This window comes from Nothobranchius furzeri, chromosome 9 (genome assembly GCF_043380555.1).
Source record: "Nothobranchius furzeri strain GRZ-AD chromosome 9, NfurGRZ-RIMD1, whole genome shotgun sequence".
Classification (NCBI taxonomy): Eukaryota; Metazoa; Chordata; class Actinopteri; order Cyprinodontiformes; family Nothobranchiidae; genus Nothobranchius; species Nothobranchius furzeri.
The window spans coordinates 33,128,642-33,151,721 of record NC_091749.1 but is presented as its reverse complement, the minus strand read 5'-3'; the positions used below and the strand labels follow the sequence as shown (position 1 = coordinate 33,151,721).

The window sequence follows — 23,080 nt, the reverse complement described above, 5'->3', positions numbered from 1 at the left end:
TGTGCATGTGTTAGTAATATAAATTTGCAGAAAAGTAAGAAGAAATTACACTGTGGAAGTATTTATAAAATAATTTTGTCTGTTTTCTTTACCATAGTTACACCACAAACAAAGCTGCCCCCTTTGTCTGTTTGTTTGTGCCTCCTATTTGCCTCCTCATGGTAAGTATTTTATCATCATAGATTTTTTATGATAGTTTTATGACTTGTTTAAAAAGAAAAATGTGCCAATTAAACCATCCTTAAAAACTGCTTCTCATTTTTTCTTGCAGTGACGTGAATGTGGCAGCGCAAGAGTTGTTCCATCAGGGAGAGTAATAGGTACAAATTATTGAAACACTGTAGATTACATCACCATTATGGACCCAGCCAGCGCTATGTTTGTATATATGTAAATTGTCCATGCACATTTCAGACCTGGTGTGGATATGTTCTCTATTACAGATCGACAAGGAGTTTATGCGAATCACCACAAAGCCTCTGCTTTCTACTTTCTTTGCCGAGCTTGACCAACACACGCCACGCTTGATGGATCTCTTTCGGTGCAAAGGAGGGACACTTGGAAAGAAAATAAGAGGTCACATGCTTGCCATCTCTAAGGTTTGTATTAGAATTGAGTAGACTTTGTCATAGACAGCAGTATAATAGACAGCAAAATAACTTTCATATGGTGATGCAGTTAACATAATAGTTTATAGAGCAATTTTTACATCCGTTATTAGTTGTGGCAGTTTTGGTTCCACTGTCTGATTTGCATGATTACAATGGAATTTCCTGTTTAAGTTTTCTAGTGTTAACCTTTGAAATTGCATTATGCTTGCAGAAGATGTACAAAAATGGTACGCTTTTATGTTGTCTACTAAATCCAGTTAATAAAGTTAATGTCATCATAATCTAATTGTGATTTTTTAATTGTAAAATTATGGGTTCTAATTATGTGTAACAAATGAAAACAAATCTAACTGAAATACATACATTGATATGAGTAAAATCATCAACCCCCATATTGGTTCATTAAGCAAGACTAACAGTAATTGCCTTGATTAACAAGATAGATGTTCAAACAACAAGATTTAATTGTGTTTTCTCAAGTTTTTAACTGTTGTTGAATGAATTAAAAAAATGTATTCTACATACTTAAATAAATTTGAGTCAATGAAAGGATACTACATTGATCCAATGTAATCTGATTAAATTAAACCACCAAATTCCAATTGTGTTCGTTTGACATGATCAAAAATGGGTTATCGTACTTGGTTAAATTACGTGGAAATAGGTGCCATGACTAGATTGTGTTCATCCAACAACTGATTTCTTTGAGTGCATCTTGATTTTTGTCTTAAGCTCCTCCTTTGTTGGTTGTTCCTTTCATAGACTGTCACACAAATGGCATTCCACTGCTGATGGTCCATTGGATGGCAAGGCAAGGCAGCTTTATTTGTACAGCACATTTCATACACAGAAGCAAACCTTTCCAGGAGTAAGATCCTCATCTGTGCCCCAGACAAGCTAGTTCCCAAAGTCAGAAACTCTCTTGGTCAGCTTGCTTCTCACACCAAACCCTCTGTTACGTAAAACTTGATATTATAGCTTAATTTCTTGACTGTTAAAACATCTGGCGCTCCTTAAGAATAAATAAACGGAAGGTTCATCCTGCAGCCTTTTCATCCTGTAGCCTCTACAGGAAGCACTGACCTTCGAGCTGTTTCTGGCAGACCAAGCAAGTCGGTTTTATCAGTAAAACTCCCATGAGAAAGGTCTAGAAAATGCTTTGTTGATTCAGTGTGCGCCTGGAGCAGAGCAGCTTTCCGCCTGATGGTCTATGTAATACTGTGATATGTGTGTGTTTTTTCAACTTTGTGTGCTTCAATAAATACTGTCGCAGGACGTTTGTCTGACGAGAGCAATCTGAATTCATGCTTGGTGTGTATTGATTTTTCTCTCCACTTTGCAAAGTCTAAATTGATTGTTTATAATTGGTATTGGTGTTGATTATTACTATAACCCCCTGTGCATTAAACTTTCCCTAAGGTATTCCTGGATTGATAAAATTACCTAACACCCTCTGTCAGGATTCTTGGTGTGACCTTTGACCCAGCTCTCACCCTGGATTCTCATGTCAGTTCTCTTGTTCGCTCTTCCATCTTCCATCTCAGGAACATTGCTAAGCTGAGTTCCATTCTGTCCCACTCTGAACTTGAGACAGTTATCCACACCTTCATCTCCTCACGCTTAGACTACTGTAACTCTCTTTTCATGTGTCTGAGCAGAACCTCCCTGAACCATCTACAGATGGTTCAGAATGCCTGTGCTCGGCTTCTGACCAAGTCCTCCAAACACACCCACATCACCCCGCTTCTCCTCCAGCTTCACTGGCTGCCAGTCAACTTCAGGGTTCATTTCAAGATCCTGGTTCTGGTCTATAGGGCCTTACATGGACCAGCAGCATCTTACATTGGTGATCTTCTTAGTCCCTACACCCCCAGCAGGTCCAGTGATCAAAGCCTACTGGTTGTGCAGCACACCAGGCTAAAGACCAAAGGTGACAGATCATTTGCTGCTGTGGCCCCCAGACTCTGGAACTCTCTCCTCCTGAGCCTGAGATCAGTGGACTCCTTTAAAAAGCAGCTGAAAACTCACCTGTTCAGGCTTGCTTTGGTGTGACCTTCATCATCATCATCATCATCATCATCATCATGTAATTTAAATCATCACAATCATCATCATCTTTATTTGTATAGCGCTTTAAAAAAACGCAGTCATACGGCTGACCAAAGTGCTGAACAGTCACACAATAATAAAAATATAACACATGAAACAATAAAATGCAACCAAGAATAAACAATTAAACAAGCCAAAAATAAAATAAGTTACCAAGAAAACCAATGGAAACATGGCTTCCAAATATAGTAAAGTAAAGTAATAAAGCCCATCCAGCAGCTAACTATTAAATGCAAGGGTAAAATAGTGTGTCTTTAATCTAGACTTAAAAACCTCTAAAGAAGATCCCTGTCGAACTGTGACTGGGAGTTCATTCCACAGTTTAAGACCACCAATGGAAAAAGCTCTTTCTTCACATGATTTGTAATGCACTTTCGGGACCTCGAGGAGCAACAAGCTGGAGGACATACAGTAAGTGTGTGGCCAGGGGAATAAATTGAGAGAAGGTCAGATAAATATGCAGGGGCAAGACCGTGGAGGGATTTGAAAACAAAAAGTAGGAGTTTGGATTGAACCCTGAAAGTGATGGGCAACCAGTGAAGGGATCTGAGAACTGGTATTATATGCTGGAACTGTCAGTATGTGTCAGGAATCTAGCAACTGCGTTTTGAGCAAGTTGAAGTCGAGCGAGGGTTGATTTATTAACACCCAGTAAAACAGCATTTGAGTAGTCAAGCCTAGATGTGATAAAGGCATGAACTACTGATTCCAGATTCTTTCTAGATAAGACAGCTCTCAATCTGACCAGATGGCGGAGTTGAAAAAAGCAAGATTTTACAGTGGCATTAACTTGGGCGTCCAACTTTAGAGATGAATCCATCTTCACACCTAGATTCGTTACAACGGTTTTTAGACTTGGAGAAATGGAAGAAAGATCTGGGGTTTGAAATGCGCTAGGTCTGGCCGGATTAAACAGGATCCGTTCAGTCTTGGAGTCATTAAGATGTAGAAAATTTGTGGTCAGCCAACATTTCACATCATGAATGCAATCTAAAAGAGGCTGAATGGATTGCTGGGGCTTTCACAGACATGTAAATCTCACAGTCATCCGCATATAAGTGATGGTGAACAGAGTGTTGTTTTAAGATCAAGCTAAGGGGAAGAAGGAAAAGAGAAAACAACAGGGGTCCCAGAATGGATCCTTGAGAGACCCCACATGAAAGAGGAGCAGATGAAATATTGTTCAACACCACCCGTTGGGACCTGTCTGACAAATAGGACCTAAACCAGGTTAGGGCTGTACCATGTATTGCAGCAACCTCCTCCAAGCGCAATAAAAGGATGTTGTGGTCGACGGTGTCAAAGGCAGCAGACAGATCGAGAAGTGATCAAACAACGTAGGAGCCAGAATCAGCAGCCTTAAAAATATCACTGAAGACACGGAGGAGAGAGGACTCTGTGCTATGCAGTGGTCGAAAACCTGACTGAAAAACATCCATTACGTTATGATCAGCTAAATGAGTTGATAGCTGATCATAGACCACCCTCTCCAGAATTTTTGCCAAAAATGGGAGTTTAGAGATAGGGTGATAATTGGACAGAGCCAAGGTGTCAAGGTCAGGTTTCTTTAAGAGCTGCTGTACCACAGCATGTTTGAAGCCAGGGGGTACCATACAGGAAGTAAGACTGGTATTGATAAAGTGTAGGATATATTGGCCAATAACTGGGAACACCTCTTTCTAGAGACGTGGAGGAAGGATGTCGTCTGGGGAACCGGAAGGTTACATTGACAGAATCAAAGATTGAAGACATAAAAGGGAAATGGGTTTAAAACTGAGGAAGGGCGCTGTATTTAAAGTTAAGGTAGGAAGGGTGTGCAGAGGGAGTGATAAGCTAGCCCTAATAGAGGAAACCTTATCTGAAAAGAAGTCTAGAAAGTGATGTGGAAGACTTGGTGCAGTAAATGAACAGTTAGATTCATACGGAACGAGAACAGAATTAATTGTTCTGTAAAGAACTTTCTGATTGAACCGGTTTGCAGAAATAATTTTAGAAAAATAGTTGCTTCTAGTGTACATAACTGCTTATTGATATTCGGACCATAGGTCTTGCAGGATCTGATATTAAATCTGGAGGTGGTCTTTTTCCATTTGCGCTCAGCCCGTCTAAAGTTTTCTCAAACTTCGAGTATTTGAGTTGAGTCAAGGATCAGCTTTATGTTTGGAGTGAGCGGGTTTAAGAGGAGCAACAGAATTTAAAACTGTGAGACTTATCAAAAAAAGCAATCTGATCATCCAGACTAAGCTGACTAGGCAGATCAGTCACAGAGAAAGCACTGACAAAAGACCCTGCTGTTTCAGGGTTAATGATGCGCCGTAGTGACCGTGATGGACAAGGTGAATGACAGGTTACAGGTGAAATAATATCAAAAGAAATCAACATATGGTCAGACCAGCAGACTTCTAAAAGAGATAGATCATTTAAAAAAAACCAGATGAGAGCACAAGGTCAAGAATATGTGCAGTGGCGGCTGGCCAGTAGAGGGCGATAGGGCACCGCCCTCCCAGTTTTTCCGTGTTTTAAATTTTTATTAAAAAAAATAAATAAAATTAACAATAATCACATATTCTAAGTTTATTGTGTGTTTTGTAACAAAAATAAATCATATATATATATATATATATATATATATATATATATATATATGTCTATATTGGTCTCTGCCGATCTCTGCCGGTGGAGGCTGTGTGCTGTTTTTCAATCGCCCAAACAGGGCGAGACCAGCTGTCCAATTGCTGACAAGAATATCAAAGGGTAGGAATGTCGACGTTGTTTCAGAACGTTTCAGAAGCATGATGGGCGATGGAGCTACCGCCAAAGGTTTCGTTGGTGTTCAGTAGAACTCGGCAGAGTCGTTTTTGGTCGTGATGCAGATGTAACATGGACGCCGCCAGTGACTACAACCAGCATGGATACCGGATCTCAGCAGCCACTGAATTCAGTTCGGTCTCTTCTCCAGTATCCGTTCGAGAGGAGAACTATGGTGGAAAAACTTAATGTCAAAGAGCTTGGACCAGATCAGCCCGACGTAAAGATAAGCCAGCAGGAGAAGGAGAGAGGTAAACTGTACACACTAGGCTTCTCCCGAAATTGGTACACCAGGAAGGCTTGGCTAGCTGGATGCAATCACGCTAATGCGTTATTTTGCTTTCTGTGTTTGTTATTCAAAACGGCTGTGACAGATGAGCAGTGGCGGAGCTTGATATGTGCAACATGTGCGGCCGAACAGGGCGGCAGTCTGGAGGGGGCGGCATTTAATTTCCTTTTTTTTTTCTTTTTTTTTTCATCAACCGATACATCAACAAAACATAGAAATCACATGTTCTTCATAATAATAATAGTGATGAGTGATGATAATAATAATATTTCTGTAATAAAAGCACAACAAAGTCATTGTTTACGTTTATATTGGGATTTTATTGCGCCCCCTTGTGTCCGCCGCACCTCTGTAGTGCGCTCTATAGCGCCCTTCATCAGGTGGGGGGCGGAGGGATCTCGGAGAGTGATGATGGAGGGATACAGGTACCGTTTCACATATCACCGCTCACAAACATAATGGAGAAGAAGCGGTCGAAGCCATCTGGTGCCCAATTTCGGAAATAAAGAAAAGAAGAGGAGGAGAAACGAGGAAAAGATGCAGGTATGCATCTCTTTATTATTTAGTTGGTATTTTTCCCGCCTGTCCCCCAACTTATTGATTAACTAACCTCTCTAATCTGTACACTTGCATGGTGCTACAATGATCCCTTCAAATGTCTTTTGCTAGCTTCTTACGTTGCATGTATTTAGAACTACTTCCAACTGCTAGCATTTTCTTTGTCAAATGAGCTTTTATGAAAAGCTAAGAATGGGAAAACCGAAAGGCTGATAACCAAACGCTATCAAATTAAAATGATTCTTTGAGAATTTTGCTGAAATACATTAACGGCGGGCGGCAGGTCTCGCGCCGGCGCCATTCGCCTTTCTTTTTGGACTCGGGGAAATGAGCTACGTATTATTTACCCCACGAAAAACGGAGCGGCAGCGGGCCGCTGGAGGTGCCCTGCTAGTAAGATCCCGTTTAAACTGTAAACTGCCATAAAATAAAAACTATAATAGCTAGAGCGGTCTTTTTTTAGCTGAAAGTTGAGACTGTCTCGCCTTTCAGCACTGTACGTCGATGATGTCATCGTGTTGCGTTAAGCGTGCTGCACAGCACACCGCGGCTATGTTAACTCACAGTGACCTTGAAGCAGTGTGGGAGAGTTGAGGAATTTAACCAGTTAAAATGGATTCATGGATATTTAATCAATAGTTGTGGCTCCTCTGGTCATTTAGTTCTTTGTCTGCCGGAGACATTTGCTGAATAAGGAAATAAAAACTTAAAATGACAAAAAAATTAGGGAAAAACACTTGTTTTGTATTTTATCAATTATTAATGATTAATAGATTGGTGTTTTAACTTTTGGTAAAGGAAAACACACAATTTCCAGGCAGCCCCAGTCTGGAGAAGTGATGGTGACATCGGCCGTTAAAAATAAGTAATACTCTGAGGTTTTTATGAATACTTTGTACTTTTACTTGAGTATTTCTCTAACACCAGTACTTTTACTTGTAAATGAGTAATATTTTAACAATGTAACAGTACTTGTACTTGAGTACAGATTTTCAGAATTCTTTCCACCACAGCTGAAAACTGTAAATGCTCATTGTAACATGTTAATTAAAATGCTAAAGCAACAGGCGTGACATGAAGATTGTATTGTTTGTTTTATGCAACATCAGGAGCCCTACGCAGATATTTTGGGATGACATCAGCTGCCACTGAGGAACAGCCATCTACCTCCACTGCTCATACCAGTAGGCCAGTATTTGAACTCGAGGAGGGACAGTCTGCTGGCACCACATCTCCCCAGGAAGATACTTTAGGTGGGTTTTGCACATGTGTGTGTGTCCAGCAAATATTTAGCTATAGACATTTAAATAGTATTTTCACAGAATATGGGAATTGTTCCATATAGCAATGTGGTGAGTTATGGTTCCATTTTCTGTCAATAGAGAGACCTACCAGTATATGTGAACTTGATGAGAGACAGCCAGCTGCCACATCTCCCCAACAAGATACGTCAGGTAAGTTTTGCACAAGTGTGTGTGTGTGTGTGTGTGTGTGTGTGTGTGTGTGTGTGTGTGCGTGCGTGCGTGCGTGCGTGCGTGCGTGCGTGTGTGTGTGTGTGTGTGTGTCCTGCAAACATTAGAGAAATTTGAATGTCACATATTGTATTTTAATAGAATATGTGAAATGGTCCACATAGCAATGTGTTGAGTTACGCTTCTGTTTTCTGTCAATAGAGAAGCCTGAACGATCAACCAATGAGTCCCATTGAAGGTGATGATGAGCCTCTTTCTTCAGACCCAGCCAAGTGACCATCACCAATTACTGACAGCATACGCACAGAGCTAGTTGGAAGAGGACCTACCAAGGTGCCAACTACTTTCATATTTCCCAGGAATGAAGGCGATGGCAGGTTTTGTCATCATCACTATTTCAGTTGAACTTTGACAAGTGGTGAGAAGGTGGCCAGGAGCTGGATGTTGTATTCAGTTAGCAAACGTTGTTATGTATAATACACTCCACGCAATTTGAAACAAAGTTGTAGGTGTATTTTTTTTTTCTTGTGTGTGTGTGTGTGTGGGGGGGGGGGGGGTGTCACGGGGGATCTCGCACAGGGCGCCATTTAGGCCAGCTCCGCCTCTGCAGATGAGGCATGGATGAGTCAGGAGTTACGGACATGAAACATTTTTTCTGAGAAGGTGAAGAAACACGAGTCATCCCGGGCACACATGGACAACAACACGGTGAAGCTAGCCATGCTAGGCAGCAGAGCTAACGTTGCCATGCAGGGAACAACAGCAGCTGGGTGCAGAGGTAAGCTGTACATTACATTTCTGTGAACAAGACAATCAGAATCAGAAATCCTTGGTTGTCCCACAAACCGGGGCATTTGTTTAATAACATGTTTAATGTGCAATAACTGTAAAAACTAATTTCAACACACATACAGGTGCTGGCCAGTAAATTAGAATATCATCAAAAGGTTGAAAATATTTCAGTAATTCCATTCAAAACGTGAAACTTGTACATTATATTCATGCAATGCACACAGACCAATGTATTTCCGATGTTTATTACGTTTAATTTTGATATTTATAGGTGACAACCAATGAAAACATCAAATCTGGTATCTCAGAAAATTAGAATATTCTAAAGGCCAATGAAAAAATGTTTGTTTCTCTAATGTTGGCCAACTGAAAAGAATGAACATGAAAAGAATGTGCATGTATAGCACTCAATACTTAGTCGGGGCTCCTTTTGCCCCAATAACTGCAGTAATGCGGCGTGGCATGGACTCGATCAGTCTGTGGCACTGCTCAGGTGTTATGAGAGCCCAGGTTGCTCTGATAGTCGTCTTCAGCTCCTCTGCATTGTTGGGTCTAGCGTATTGCATCCTCCGCTTCACAATACCCCATAGATTTTCTATGGGGTTAAGGTCAGGCGAGTTTGCTGGCCAATCAAGGACAGGGATACCATGGTCCTTGAACCAGGTGCTGGTGGTTTTGGCACTGTGTGCAGGTGCCAAGTCCTGTTGAAAGGTGAAGTCTGCATCCCCATAAAGTTGGTCAGCAGCAGGAAGCATGAAGTGCTCTAAAACTTCCTGGTAGACGGCTGCATTGACCCTGGACCTCAGGAAACAGAGTGGGCCAACACCGGCAGATGACATGGCACCCCACACCATCACTGACGGTGGAAACTTTACACTGGACCTCATGCAACGTGGATTCTGTGCTTCTCCGCTCTTCCTCCAGACTCTGGGTCCTTGATTTCCAAAGGAAATGCAGAACTTGCTTTCATCAGAAAACATAACTTTGGACCACTCAGCATCAGTCCAGTCCTTTTTGTCCTTGGCCCAGGCGAGACGCTTCTTGCGCTGTTTCATGTTCAAGAGTGGCTTGACACACGGAATGCGACACCTGAATCCCATGTCTTTCATGAGTCTCCTCGTGGTGGTTCTTGAAGCGCTGACTCCAGCTGCAGTCCACTCTTTGTGGATCTCCCCCACATTTTTGAATGGGTTTGTCGTCACAATTCTCTGCAGGGTGCGGTTATCCCTAGAGCTTGTACACTTTTTTCTACCACATTTTTTCCGTCCCTTCGCCTGTCTGTTAATGTGCTTGGACACAGAGCTCTGCGAACAGCCAGCTTCTTTAGCAATCACCTTTTGTGTCTTGCCCTCCTTGTGCAAGGTGTCAATGATTGTCTTTTGGACAGCTGTTAAGTCAGAAGTCTTCCCCATGATTGTGGTGCCTTCAAAACAAGACTGAGGGACCTTTTAAAGGCCTTTGCAGGTGTTTTGAGTAAATCAGCTGATTAGAGTGGCAGCAGGTGTCTTCTATATTCAGCCTTTTCAGAATATTCTAATTTTTTGAGATACCAAATTTGGAGTTTTCATTAGTTGTCACTTATGAATATCAAATTTAAATGTAATGAACATTGGAAATACATTGGTCTGTGTGCATTGCATGAATATAATGTACAAGTTTCACGTTTTGAATGGAATTACTGAAATATTTTCAACCTTTTGATGATATTCTAATTTACTGGCCAGCACCTGTACTTATTATACATATTTAATCACGTAAATGTGTATTTCATGTAAATTTGTACATACATCAATCTGATTCCATTTTACTTGTTACACTTCTGCTGCAGCAAACAAATTTCCTAGGTTTTGGGACAATTAAACATTTCTGATTCTCAATTAGATGTTTTTACCTCAAATGTAAAAACATCTGATTGAGAATCAGAAATGTTTTATTGTCCCAAAAACTGGGAAATATGACATTTGTAAGAGGATACTGATGACATCATTTCTTATGAAAGTGTTTCCTATGTACTTATCTGTTGTTGTTTTTTTTATTTATCTACTTTAAAGAGGATTAAGACTTTCCTTGAGGAACACCATGACACAGGATGGGCTGAATGCTCTTGCCATGCTCCCCATGGAAAAAAAAAGCTTGTCACAAACATTCCTGACTTCAATAAAAAGCTAATCGAGAGCTTTGCCACTCAGAAGGACAGAAGGGCAAAATTTCTGTACAAATGAGGTATCACACACACACAAATGCATCCTCTTGATCTTTGTATAAAGTTGACCTTGGCACAACACTCCAGAAATATTTAACAGTGTAAATTTCTGGCATTTTGTCTAAGTAGTGTTTACTACCATTACTGTAACAGTGACCTGCTCATAATTTTTGGTGTTCACTCAAATGTTGAAATTAAACAAAATGTTTGTGTTACTTGCCTCTTGCATTGCCTATTTACCATTTATGGTCGTGTTATTTTATGTGCAATTTAATGCAGTATTTTTCAACCTTGGTCGGCAAGGCAGCGTGCCAATAGTCAGACACACCTGGATTAATCAGTTTGTCCAATGATGTAAGACAGGAAATAAAAGAGCTGTGCTTAATTCAGGAAATAGTGAAGTTGTGCACAAAGCTCAGAAAGCACAAGTTTGTTTAAAAATAAAAAATAGCACAGCCCCACCAAAAATATTTTTCACCAGCCGCCACTGAATATGTGTGTACATGAGTTGGGGCATTTACAGACTGGGTCAAACCGAAGGCATCAATTAGACTAAGAAAATCTATAACAAATGGTTTTTCCAGACAGCAGATGTGAACATTAAAGTGTCCAAGAATGAGAACACGTTGATGATGAGCAAAAATCTCAGCTAAGAGAGCAGAAAAATCAGTTATGATGTTGAATCGGGGGGGGGGGGGGGGGGGGCAGTAAATTAATACACAGAGGAGAGGAGGAGAAATTGCCAGTTCATAAGCACTCAGATCAAAGGAGGTAATTTCGGAGGAAAAAGAAAAAGGATTTGAGGTAAATGAGAATTTAAAAATAGTTAAAAGGCCTCCTCCACGGCCACACTGTCTGGGAGAGTTTATGATTGTGTATGCAGGGGGGAGAGTCTCCGCTAGAGCAGCTGACTCACCTGGGGCGATCCAGGATTCCACAACGCAGAGAAAGTCCAGCGCTCAATCACGGAAAGGATCTCTTAGTATAAAAGTTTTGTTCCTGATGGATCTCGCGTTTATGAGAGCAAAACTGATGGAGGTCAAGTCTTGATGTACAATCTGGGCTGTGGAGCAGACGGCAGATGACGTCGGCACTAGGAGGAGGTTTGCTGGGCTGATTCCCCAACATCGCAGCGCCATTGGCACAGAGCGGAGCTGTGGGCCTGCCAGGTCCCCGTGCAACTCCAACGGGACCAGACATGGAACTGCCGGATCCAGGGATCACCAAGAGGAACACAGACTGGGCCCCAAGCCAACAGAGATCCTGAAGGAGGTGGGTGAGCGAGCCAGAAAACTTCTAAAGCCTGATTCATGCTTCTCCGTCTGCGTCAGTGCGGAGACACACAGCGTCCTTGCGGGCCTGCCGGAGAGCTCCGCAAGGACGGACGGAGTCGAGCTCTCTTTTCTAAACATCCGTCAGTCGAGACGGACAACGCAAGCTTGTGATTGGTCAGGACGCCGCTGTCGTCTACACCGCCAGCATTGCACCCTCAAAAACATAAAGAGAGCCGAGGACAACTTGCGGCAGACACGGAGAAGCTTGAAGAATACCTCGCGAAAAAACTCTAAAAAACATGAACGTTTAATTCCCCGTGACTGGAGGTTTTATTTGTGGACGGAAATGACAGGAAACGTGGGTTTAGAGGTGGGGAGCGCATGAAGAGGTGGAGGAGGATGAGAGACAAAATTTGTCTGTGTTAAAAAGTCTTATATACAAAAAAACACAATATGAACACACTATCTTGGACCGGGTACATGACAGGATACCACAGAACAGCGCTACGCCCTCTGTTGTCCTGCTGGGCAATTGCTTTGCAACATGCTCCAGGAGATGGAGAAGCATGAGAGCAAAACGCTTCTGTCAGTCCATGCGTGTCTGTAACTTGCGGAGCTGACGGAGAAGCATGAATCAGGCTTAAGCCTCACCAGTCGCCCGACTCGACAGCCGCGACGGCGACGCTTCTGACCACGGAAGCAACACGGCATCCAACACAGGTAGAGAGGAGGTCCAGGGAGCAGGTATGACGGAAATCTTTCACAGCAGGCGGAGAAAGGCACATTGCCAACCGTATGTCCAGAAGAGCAGAGCGATCATACTTAATGATTGCAATTATGGGGGAAGGAAGTTCAGGAATATCACCAAAAACAATAAAAGAAGACAGCGGGGTGGACGGCCAAGAACACTGGCACCATCTTGAAAAATACCTTCATCACCCTCTCCTAGTTCTGCTCTCCCTACCTATTCCACCTTCCTCAGGATCCACTGATTTCCCTCTTTCCTATTCACTCTCTCTTTCTTTGCATTTTTTAATCACAATTGTCTATTTATTGCTCATTTTAAATATATTTTTAACCATTTTCTAAATTATTTTAGATTTTTAGCTTTTTTGTTTTTGTGAAGCACCTCGTGATTTTTATCTTGAGAGGCGCTATAGAAATGATATTTTCTTCTTCTTATAAGAACATGAAACATTAAATTCAATGCAACACCATGAAACAGCAGAATTTAAAATCAAATTTAGAAAACACAAATAAAATAACAGTGCAGAAGGTGCAGTATAAGGAATAGCATTAAAAGGCAGATGAATACATGAACGTTTTCGATTCTGACTCAAGATTCCACCAGCTCACGGCTTCCTGCAATGAGATCTAACATTTGTCATGAGCTGAACTAGGAAGACCCGTGAAGATGCCAAACACAATGAAAGTATATAAAAAACGTCTTTATTTTTGGTGGAGTTACCAGATGGGCGAGGCTGGAGACAGAGTCGGAGACAGGCGAAGGTCAAAATGGCAGGCAGAGTACAAGGTAGGGGTCAGAAGAAAAACGAGATCCGGAGGCAGAGATCAGGCAGGGTGGATGGCTGGAGAATTTACTAGCACGAAGTTTTCAATAATCTGGCAGAGACTGGATAGCTGGATGGTTCTTTTATAGCAGGGGAAGCAGGTGTGTGAGATGAAGCTGATTACAGGAGCAGGTGGGATGAATGGAGTTGATTGTGATGCTGACTGAAGTTGCTAGGGAAAATAGGGCTTGGCTGGAGCTTGGTGAGGGGACCAGGTGAGATGAATGAAGGCTGAAAATGAGAGTCATGACAAACATGTATTTTGGCCCCATGCCATTGAGTGATTCATAAACTAGTAGAAGCTATTTGAAATAGAGTCTATAGTTTACTGGTTACCAGTGTAGATATTTAAGAAATAAAGACACTGAAATAAACGATCCAAACAAAATCGTCAATGAATTTAATACATTCTTGTTTAATGTGGGACCAAGCTTGGCAAACAACATTCCAAAAAGAACTAATTATAACAAAGGTGAAAAAATTATAAGTAACAAAAATAGCATGTTATTAAATCCAGTGACTAATGAGGAAATAAGAGAAATTGTAAAAAAAAAAAACTCATCAATAAAAGAACAACTGACTGCGACGATTTAGACATGATAATAATAAAAAATATAATAGAGAAAGTTATCCATTCCTTTACTAATATATGCAACTTATCATTTACAACTGGCATATCTCCTACCAAAATGAAAATAGCTAAAGTCATTCCACTTCACAAAAGTGGAGATAAGCATAACTTCTCCAACTACCGACCTAAATCACTTCTGTCACAATTCTCAAAAATATTAGAAAAACTATATATTACCAGACTGGACGCATTCCTGAACAAAGAGAATATTTTAAATGAGAGTCAGTATGGTTTTAGACCTAATCGCTCAACGTCAATGGCACTAATGGAATTAACAGAAGATATATTGGAAGCCATTGACAAAAAGAACCATTTGATAAGTATCTTCATTGACCTAAAAAAAGCATTTGATACAGTAGATCATGACATTCTTCTAAAAATAACAGTAAATATGGCATAACAGAACAGCCCTAAAATGGATAACGAGTTATTTACATGACAGGGTATGTTCAAATAAACAACACTAAAGCCAATCTGGATAATATTACTTGTGGAGTACCACAAGGGTTGGTACTAGGCCCTAAACTATTTATTATTCATTTAAATGATATTGTCTCTACATCTAATATGTTAAAGTGTATCTTATTTGCTGATGACACAACTTTTTATTATTCAGGAGACGATGTTGATCAAATGATAGAAGTGATACAGAGTTGGAAAAAATTTAGTTATGGTTTGATGGGAATAAGCTTTCATTGAACACAGATAAATCATATTTTATGATATTCAGTAATAGAAAGTTGAATATAAAAACATTAATACAATTAGACAAAATCTGTATTAAAATAGTAAAGGAAGTGAAATGTTTGGGAGTCATCACTTATGAGGATTTATCTTGGAAACTACATCTAAACAATATCAAAACTAAAATAGCTAAATCAATTATTATAAGATTTATGGAAAGAGAGAGTAGTTATGATTTGAAAGGCATTAAAACATACACAATACCAAAACATAGAATAAATATAAAAGAACGTTGTGTATCAAAATATGGAGTCAAAATATGTAATAAATTAAGTACCGAAATCAAGAATACCAAAACAATATATACCTTTAATAAACATATCAAAAATGAAATGCTTAACTGATATGTGTCTATGCCTATGTATGTATGTCTGATCTCAGAATTGTGTGTACTGAAACTCTAATTTCCCTCTGGGATTAATAAAGTATCTTTGAATTGAATTGTATTGAGATATATTTATGAAGTAGAGAGAATGAAAGGGAAAACACGCATAGTATGTTCTACTTTGTTTCTTTTTAGCTATTATTTTTTTGTGTGTTTTGTTTTGCATTGATTGTTTTCTCCTTTCATTAATATAAGAAGAAAACTCTTTTTTTGTACGTGGGTATTTGTTTTCTCTCCATTTTTGGCCAAAGTTAAAACAGTAAACCAGTTCAGACACTTTTTAACTTTAATAACTTTGTTGTCATTCGTATTTATTTTGGTTAAGGGGAAGAGATAACATAAGTTTGGCTTCTTTCTGTTCCTTTTTCAATTTTTTGTTTTTGCAAACCTGTTTTGTGTTTTGTTTTTATTTGTGAATAAATGAAAATAAACTTTAAAAAAAGAACAGGAGTGATGTGTTCGGTTCTCTTGGTTCTTGTTAATATTCTGGCAGCATCATTCTGTAAAGCTGCAGTGGCTTCACAGCTTTTTTGGGAAGACCAGACAAAAGACCATTGCAATGGTCCAGTTTGCTGGAGATGAACGCATGAATGAGTTTCTCCAGCCTGGCCAGCCATCCCCATGCTTCCTTATAGGAAGCTCTCTGTGTAGAATGAAAGAGAGGACGAGTCTGACAGGGCAGGCTAGAGTCTCTCTAGTTCCTGTCTGGACATGAGACCTCTGAGTCGTGCTATTAGATGAAGATGATGGCCTTAATGTGACCAGTGAAGCTCAGGCATGAATCAGTTATGACACCAAGATTTCTAACCAGAGTCTTAATTGCTCTGGAACCAAGTTGAGAAGTAATCTCAATCCTATCCTTCTTATTTCCAAAGACAATAACTTCAGTCTTGTCTTTGTTTACCTGAAGGAAGTTTGACTGCATCCAGTCATTAACTTACTCTAAACCCTGAGCAGTGAGCAGTCCAGCCAATATGGTGGCAGCAATCAGGAATAAGTCCACAAAAATAGAGGCCAGATCAGCCACTTTTAATAAATAATCTACAAACATATTTTAAAAGTTTCAATTATGCTTTTGATTCCATGTAAAAACTGGTGAAGATATGAAACTATAAGAAGTAGAACATGTGCTTGCTGAAACAATAAACATCTTTAGTGTCAACTAGAGTTATGAAAAGAGAGAGAGAGTGCTTACAGAGTCTGCCCACTGTGGTGGAACATCTTCAGGTTCTGGTGGATAGGACATCCAAGAGGGACTGTGGTAGGATGTGGGTGATGTTGGGACAAAATACTCTGAGCAGCCAGGCCTGGTGGCTGGAATGGCATACACAGCAGTTATTGGGTTTCCTATTAAAGAGAAAAGAGAGGCTATCATTGATTAGTTTATCACAAATATTCTATTAAGTCTAAAAAAAAAACTTAAAATGTGTTTTATGTGAAAGTCTAAGTCATCCTTTCATGCATACCTGAGTAGTTTGTCACAGGCTGTTCTGCAGCAATAGGTGGAAGGGCTGCTCTAACTGTTGGCCCATATGGGTTGCTCTCATGTTGACTCCGCATTTCAGTGACAGATGTTTCCGAGCTTCTTCCCTTAGGCCCCAAATCAGACGTAGAACTGAGTCGCAGAGAAATCAGACCAAAAAAAGACATAACACACCACTAGATGGCAGACACACTGCATGTGTAACATGAAGATGTTATTACAGTTTTTTTGATTGCTAAAACTCAAAAAGCAAAAATGAGGCACATTTTCACAACCTCTACTTCTGTTCCCAATCGCTTGACTCAATTTATCACTACTTAACATTTCCTTATCATATTAGAACTCTGATTTTCCTCCTGTACACTCTGATTTCAATTTCAGGTTTGCACACACTTCTCACAGAAATTCTCAAAGCTTCAATCAACAACACACAAATATTCAAATCTCTAAACTTTCGGGTCTGGCGAGCAATTTGCAATCAGGGACTGCAGCATAAAAGTAAGTTTCCATAAGGCTACCCAGGTGTATGAGTGGTTTCAGGACCACCCACGGTTTTCCATTTTATACCTTCCACCGTATTCCCCCTTCCTCAATCCCACTGAGGAGTTTTTCTCAGCCTGGAGGTGGAAGGTGTACGAAAGGAATCCACAGAGCCAGGTCCCACTGCTTCAAGCCATGGAGGAGGCTTGTAGAGATGTGGCCTTTGAGGCCTGTCAGGGCTTTATGACGCATTCGAGGTGGTATTTCCAGTGCTGTTTGGACCAGGAGGACATCGCCTGTGATGCTGATGAAGCCCTCTGGCCAGAGACCGGAGGCATGATGCCCCATGATTATGCTGGGGGTGGGGGTGGGGTGGGGGGGGGGGGGTTAACTGTAAAAATAAAATGTTTTGTCTCAAAATTTGTGTGTGTGTGTGTGTGGGGGGGGGGGTTAACTGTAAAAATTAAATGGTTTGTCTCAAAATGTGTGTGATGTCTAATGTTTGTCTCAGAGAAAAGTGGGCACTGTCATACATGCAGTGTGTAATTCATAGTGTTCCATTTAGACAATTGTGTTTTCAGTTTTGCTCTTCAGTGTTCTTTCCATGCTTGGTAGTGTTCACCCGAAGGCTACTTGTGTTTAGCAATGAATGGTATGTGTGTGTCATGTGAAAATGTGGCTGTGTTTACCAAATTAAAACACGTGTTCCATTTTGGGAACATGTTACGATATGTGATGGCAGGGTTTTGTTGCAAAGGGAAGCCACAGTTTAGGAATTTGTGTGTTATGTTTGGGGTTTTGTGTGTGCAGTTTTGAAAGAAATGTACAGTTTTGAAAAACATGTTTTAGCAATCGAAAAAAAACTGTAACATTCTTACCACTACTCCTAAACTAATACACTTAAAAACACCATACAGGGCGTTAAATCACCCTGGCCACAACACATCCTCCTCACAGTCCCTGAACATGAATTTTGATGTGATGAAATAAAAACTACTTTTAAGTCATGCAGCAGTTTATGCTGTCTAAATCTGTGTGTGCTGTGCAGTAATCTCATTGCTCATCGTTTTTCTTTCTAACACCCAGCTGTAAGCTAGCTGTCAAGTTTAGACTGATTTCATCGAGTTTCTTGGTTCCTGCCCACCATGATTCTGCTGAATGGGGAAGTGTTGAGTGTATCTCTACAATAACCTTATAAAGCAACTTTAGATGAGATTTGCTGCTGGTAATATATGATTAAAAGCTTCTATAGATCTAATACATTTCTGATATGTTGCCATTTTCTTTGGCTACAAATTAGAAAATCACTTAAAATAGCCCAATTTAAAAAGTTGTGGTGAATTAAATAACATTTTCTGGCCTTGCATCTAAAATATGTGTCTGTGTTCATCTTTTACCGTCTTAAAGAGGTTTTTGGAGGAGGCCCGGTGCGAGGCGGTAGAGGAGGAGGAGAGGCCAAGGCCATCTCAGGAAGCTGAGTGAAACGAAAGGCCTTGAAAAGACATAAAAAGCTTTTTCAGGTAAACGATCCTCAGCTGTAGGACATAGGACAGTTGTTTAAAACTTAGCCAACTTACTGGTTTAGGCAGGCTGCACTCATACACATCTGCTCCATAGGATGGTACCCACTGCAGACCGCCACGCCCAGAGCTCATTGTGCCCGGAACACTGGTCACCATGTCTGAGTACGTCAGAGGAGGCGGTGCTGAGCTGTAGTGATCAGAGGGGTGTTGCTGGTGGTGGGGGTGCCTTCCGGTTGTGGACTGCCCCCCAGAAGCCAGGCTGAAAGCTTCCTCCAGCAGCAGGTGCATCTGCTGTCGCACTTCGTCGATGGATGGCTGGGAGCTCAAAGTGGACGTCTCCGAGTGGCCTTTTAATCCTCGACCGAACGTGTACCTCCGCGGCCCCATGAGATGGTCGACGTTCGTCTCCTCAATTAGCTCAGGCTCAGTCTGTGGGATAAAACACCACAACACATCAGACTAAACACATCCGCCTCTAATCCTGGACAAGAAAGTCAAAGAGCATGTACAATGACAAAAACATCTAATTTAATTGAATTAAATGCAGATTGTTTGATTGTATTTTTATATTTTATTAGACTTCTTCTCATTCAATCTCCTTCCTTCTTTTTTCCATAGTGTCCATCTAATGTTTGTGAACTCTGTGACAAATTTATACAATTCGAGACTGCCCTACTTCCTGTGTGAAAAGAGGGCAGCCACAGGAGACGTAGCGTAGTGCACCTCATAAATCAGCCCTCCTGGAACATGAAAAAGCAGACACTTACATCCACAGCCAGACCCTTCCCTTTGTATTTAACAGGGCCAGAAGTTATTCAAAAGAACATGTCACCTTGTTCTGGCTACTGTACCACATTTCCAACCGAGCTTAACAGCTTGGTACAAACAGCTTAACCTCAATGCAAACCTAGACAGAGTCACAGTAGAATAAAAAAAAAATCTGGAAGTTCTGGCACAAATAGCGTATTGGTCATTTTATGGTGAGGTTTATTTTGGTGACTGGGTTAGCCAAAGACTTGATTTGACTTGCCATTGTAGGACAAGGGCAATAACACTCCACATAAGGGCTCATTGTAACTGTACCCATCAGTTAAAAGGCACAGCACCATCTAAGATAACTCAAACCATTCAAATATGTCCAAGTTCCAGTGTTGTTTTGAACCAGTTGTTCTCTGGAACAATGATCTGAGTTCAAGGCTAAATAATTTTATGCACATTAATTGCAGAGGGATAAAACAAACATCCATCCTAATATGTATTAGTTATTTGTTTATACAACCGAACATAAAAAATCTGTACTTTTAGTCAAAATTCATGACAGATGGACTGTACAACAGGACTAGATCATAACGAATGTTATTTTGTTGCAGGTAATCTAAAGCAGAGGAATAGTGTACTTTACAGTAGCTATCATGATGCAACATTGCAATGCATTCTGGGATGTAGCCCTAGACTAACAAGCCTGCGTTTTGCATGGGTGCCTATAGGTCTGAGTCGCTCCACTTGCCAAAGTTGCCGTTTAATGTCCTAAAGATATGCAAACGGGTAGGAACTAAGCGCCGCTGTTGGGGGTTGTGCAAACCGGACCCTAGATACCCAGAGCAGATGTTGGAGGGGCCATTTTTTTATCCATTTAACAAAGCCACATAAGATCCTCGACAATATGACACAGCTGGAAAGAGAAATGGCCAAACTTTAGATAGACAAAGCAAAGTGGTGGAAGTATGGAGCAGATAAAGGGTGGCACCTATGTTTGCACATTTAGCCAGTGGGATGGGTCCAACACCAGAGAACGACGAGCTGATGCAAGCAACGCTGACAGATGTGGAGCTACACAGGAGTCAGCGGTGTAAACAAAAGGGTCCAGCTGGAAGTCCGGCCAAACAGCATGCCTATCTAAAGCTGGACAAAAAAAAAGGCTTTGGACTACAGGTGGGTAGCTTGTATGAAGTGGTACAAAAAAAAAGAGTAAAAAAGTAATTGGAGAAAATGTTACTTGAGCACTGCGTGTAATGAGTAACAATTACAGCGTAAAAGTTTGAATTTACTTTCTTTTGGTTTGTTTTCATTGATGTAAAAGTACTCTGTGCGTGTTTTTTGTCTCGCATCAGCATCCCAGCACTTGCACTGTTTGCTCTGTTGCAAAGTGTTAAAAATGTGTTTGCGTTTAATCACATAATGGAATATGGTAGCACTCAAAGTCTTTCTTTTTAATTACCATGTATATTTTCTAATTACTTCTTCCTAAGCTGTTTAAAATGTGCTAAATGAACCTTGTCAAGCAGCTCAGGCCAAGAACTATAAACAGAAACACAAGAAGGAAAACTTGCGTACACACAAAAGTTAATGATTATCTGTAATATGTGTTTATCACAGTTGGTTTGGATAGGCAGAATTGTTCCACACCGTGGCAATTTTGTTTTTTGTCGCCAACACAAACTAGTTAACTCGTTTATTGCTAATTGTCAGATCTGCTTGGACAGGAAGGGTTTGTGGGTGACGACTTACATCATAGCCACTGTTGCGGATGCCTTTTCTGGGCCTCTCTCTCATTACGAGCAGGTCCATCTCTGTTCCTCCAGGGCTCGGACTGCTTAAGCTTTGTCTGCTGCGATAGGCCATCTGTCCTACCTGGGATTGTCTGCCAATTAGAGTAAAAGTGTGGATTTAACACAAGTCAAACCTGCAGTCCAGGGAAACATTGATTCAAAGTGTTGAAACTACTCTTTCAGTTTCCACGCACCTGCAGTGAAAGATGGTACAAAAACCTGATTGGTTTTATTGCACCAAGTGTGATGAATAACATGAGGAAAAGAAATGGAGTCTCAGAGGAAAAGGTACAGGCAGTTGTGGTACAAACAAAATAGGTATTTTATCTCAGGAGGACAGTGGAATGAAAAGTTAGCTTTGGAATATAAAACAAAGGCTATCCAACCCTCTCTATGATTTCTATGATTTCCCTCTTTCCTGTTCACTTTCTCTCTTTCGTAACATTTTTTTATCACAATTGCCTATTTTTGCTCATTTTAAATATATTTTTAAACATTTTCTAAATGCTTTTTTATATTTTTACATTTTTTGTTTTTGTGAAGCGCCTCATGATTTTTATCTTGAGAGGCGCGATAGAAATGATATTTTCTTCTTCTTCTTCAAGACAAAACTGATCATGTAAAATTCACGACTCTCCAGGAAAATCTGTAGTTTTGATTATTTTTGCCTATAATTTTCACTAGCAAAACAAAAATCTGTTTTTAAACTATTGGTTTATTAAAATACTCCTTAATTTTCCATGGCCTTTCCGAGACCTGATTGTGAAGATGCTCGACTATCATTTGACCGCTTCAGCCACCTTTCCCAGCTCTCCTGAGGATAAATCAAGATGGCGGGCTATCTAAGATAATTTAGAGTGCTGAATCTTCCTCTTTCCAGTGGAAGATGTGAGCCAAGCCACCCTTGGGAGGAAGCTTTATCTGGCCTCTTTTATTGCTGACCACGTTATCTTTTTCACTTTGAAATGGACTGACTAATAAATTGACAAATTCACCTTTCAGATAAGCTTCTTCACTAGCATGCCACGGCCTGCCTGTTGGATTTCTCCCCTTTACAATCAAGCACATAGGGAGCCTAAGTCACCACGCCCATCTACTTCCAGACCACGAGTCCATGGAAGAATGAAAAAATGAATGCAAGTCATTGGGGCTAAAAACGCTATTTTCTAATTCTGCATAATAAAGGCACATTTAGATAACAAGAAAGTGCTGATTGTCTAAACACTATTTTAGGTTTTGTGTGAAAATGTGCATCACGAAAGTGACGTCATGAAACAGACACGGAGAAAAACAAAGGGAAAATGGCTGTACAATTCAGCAAACTTCAAATCCTTCCGTCAGGAGGAAAAAACCCATAAATCTGTGGTAAGTAGCAGCTACGCTAGAGGAGAAGGGATTCTGTGGCAAGCCCCAGCCAGCTAAGAAGGAAATCTGTTTGAATGTAACCTTCATTTCAGCGTGATTGAGACATTAGACCAGTGGTTCTCAATCCTGGTCTCATAGGGCCGGTATCCAGCATCTCTTAGTTTTAACCCTGTTTCAACACACCTGGGGCCTCATGTATCAACCGTACCTATGCACAGATCTGTGCGTATATA

General features: G+C 40.6%; 1 protein-coding gene across 4 annotated transcripts in view; it reads right to left on the bottom strand.

The window, feature by feature from the left end:
* Nucleotides 1–23,080, bottom strand: part of kiaa1549lb (KIAA1549-like b) — a 124,549-nt gene that overhangs the window by 8,045 nt on the left and 93,424 nt on the right. For 3 of the 4 annotated variants that reach the window (XM_070554781.1, XM_070554779.1, XM_070554783.1), the window contains 5 exons: nt 21,442–21,574; nt 18,988–19,362; nt 18,808–18,902; nt 16,914–17,062; nt 16,643–16,794 (listed from right to left, as the gene is read on the bottom strand). In XM_070554781.1, the coding sequence (XP_070410882.1) occupies nt 16,643–16,794; nt 16,914–17,062; nt 18,808–18,902; nt 18,988–19,362; nt 21,442–21,574 (904 nt within the window). The remainder of the gene's footprint in view (nt 1–16,642; nt 16,795–16,913; nt 17,063–18,807; nt 18,903–18,987; nt 19,363–21,441; nt 21,575–23,080) is intronic. The other variant, XM_070554780.1, reaches the window with a different exon arrangement.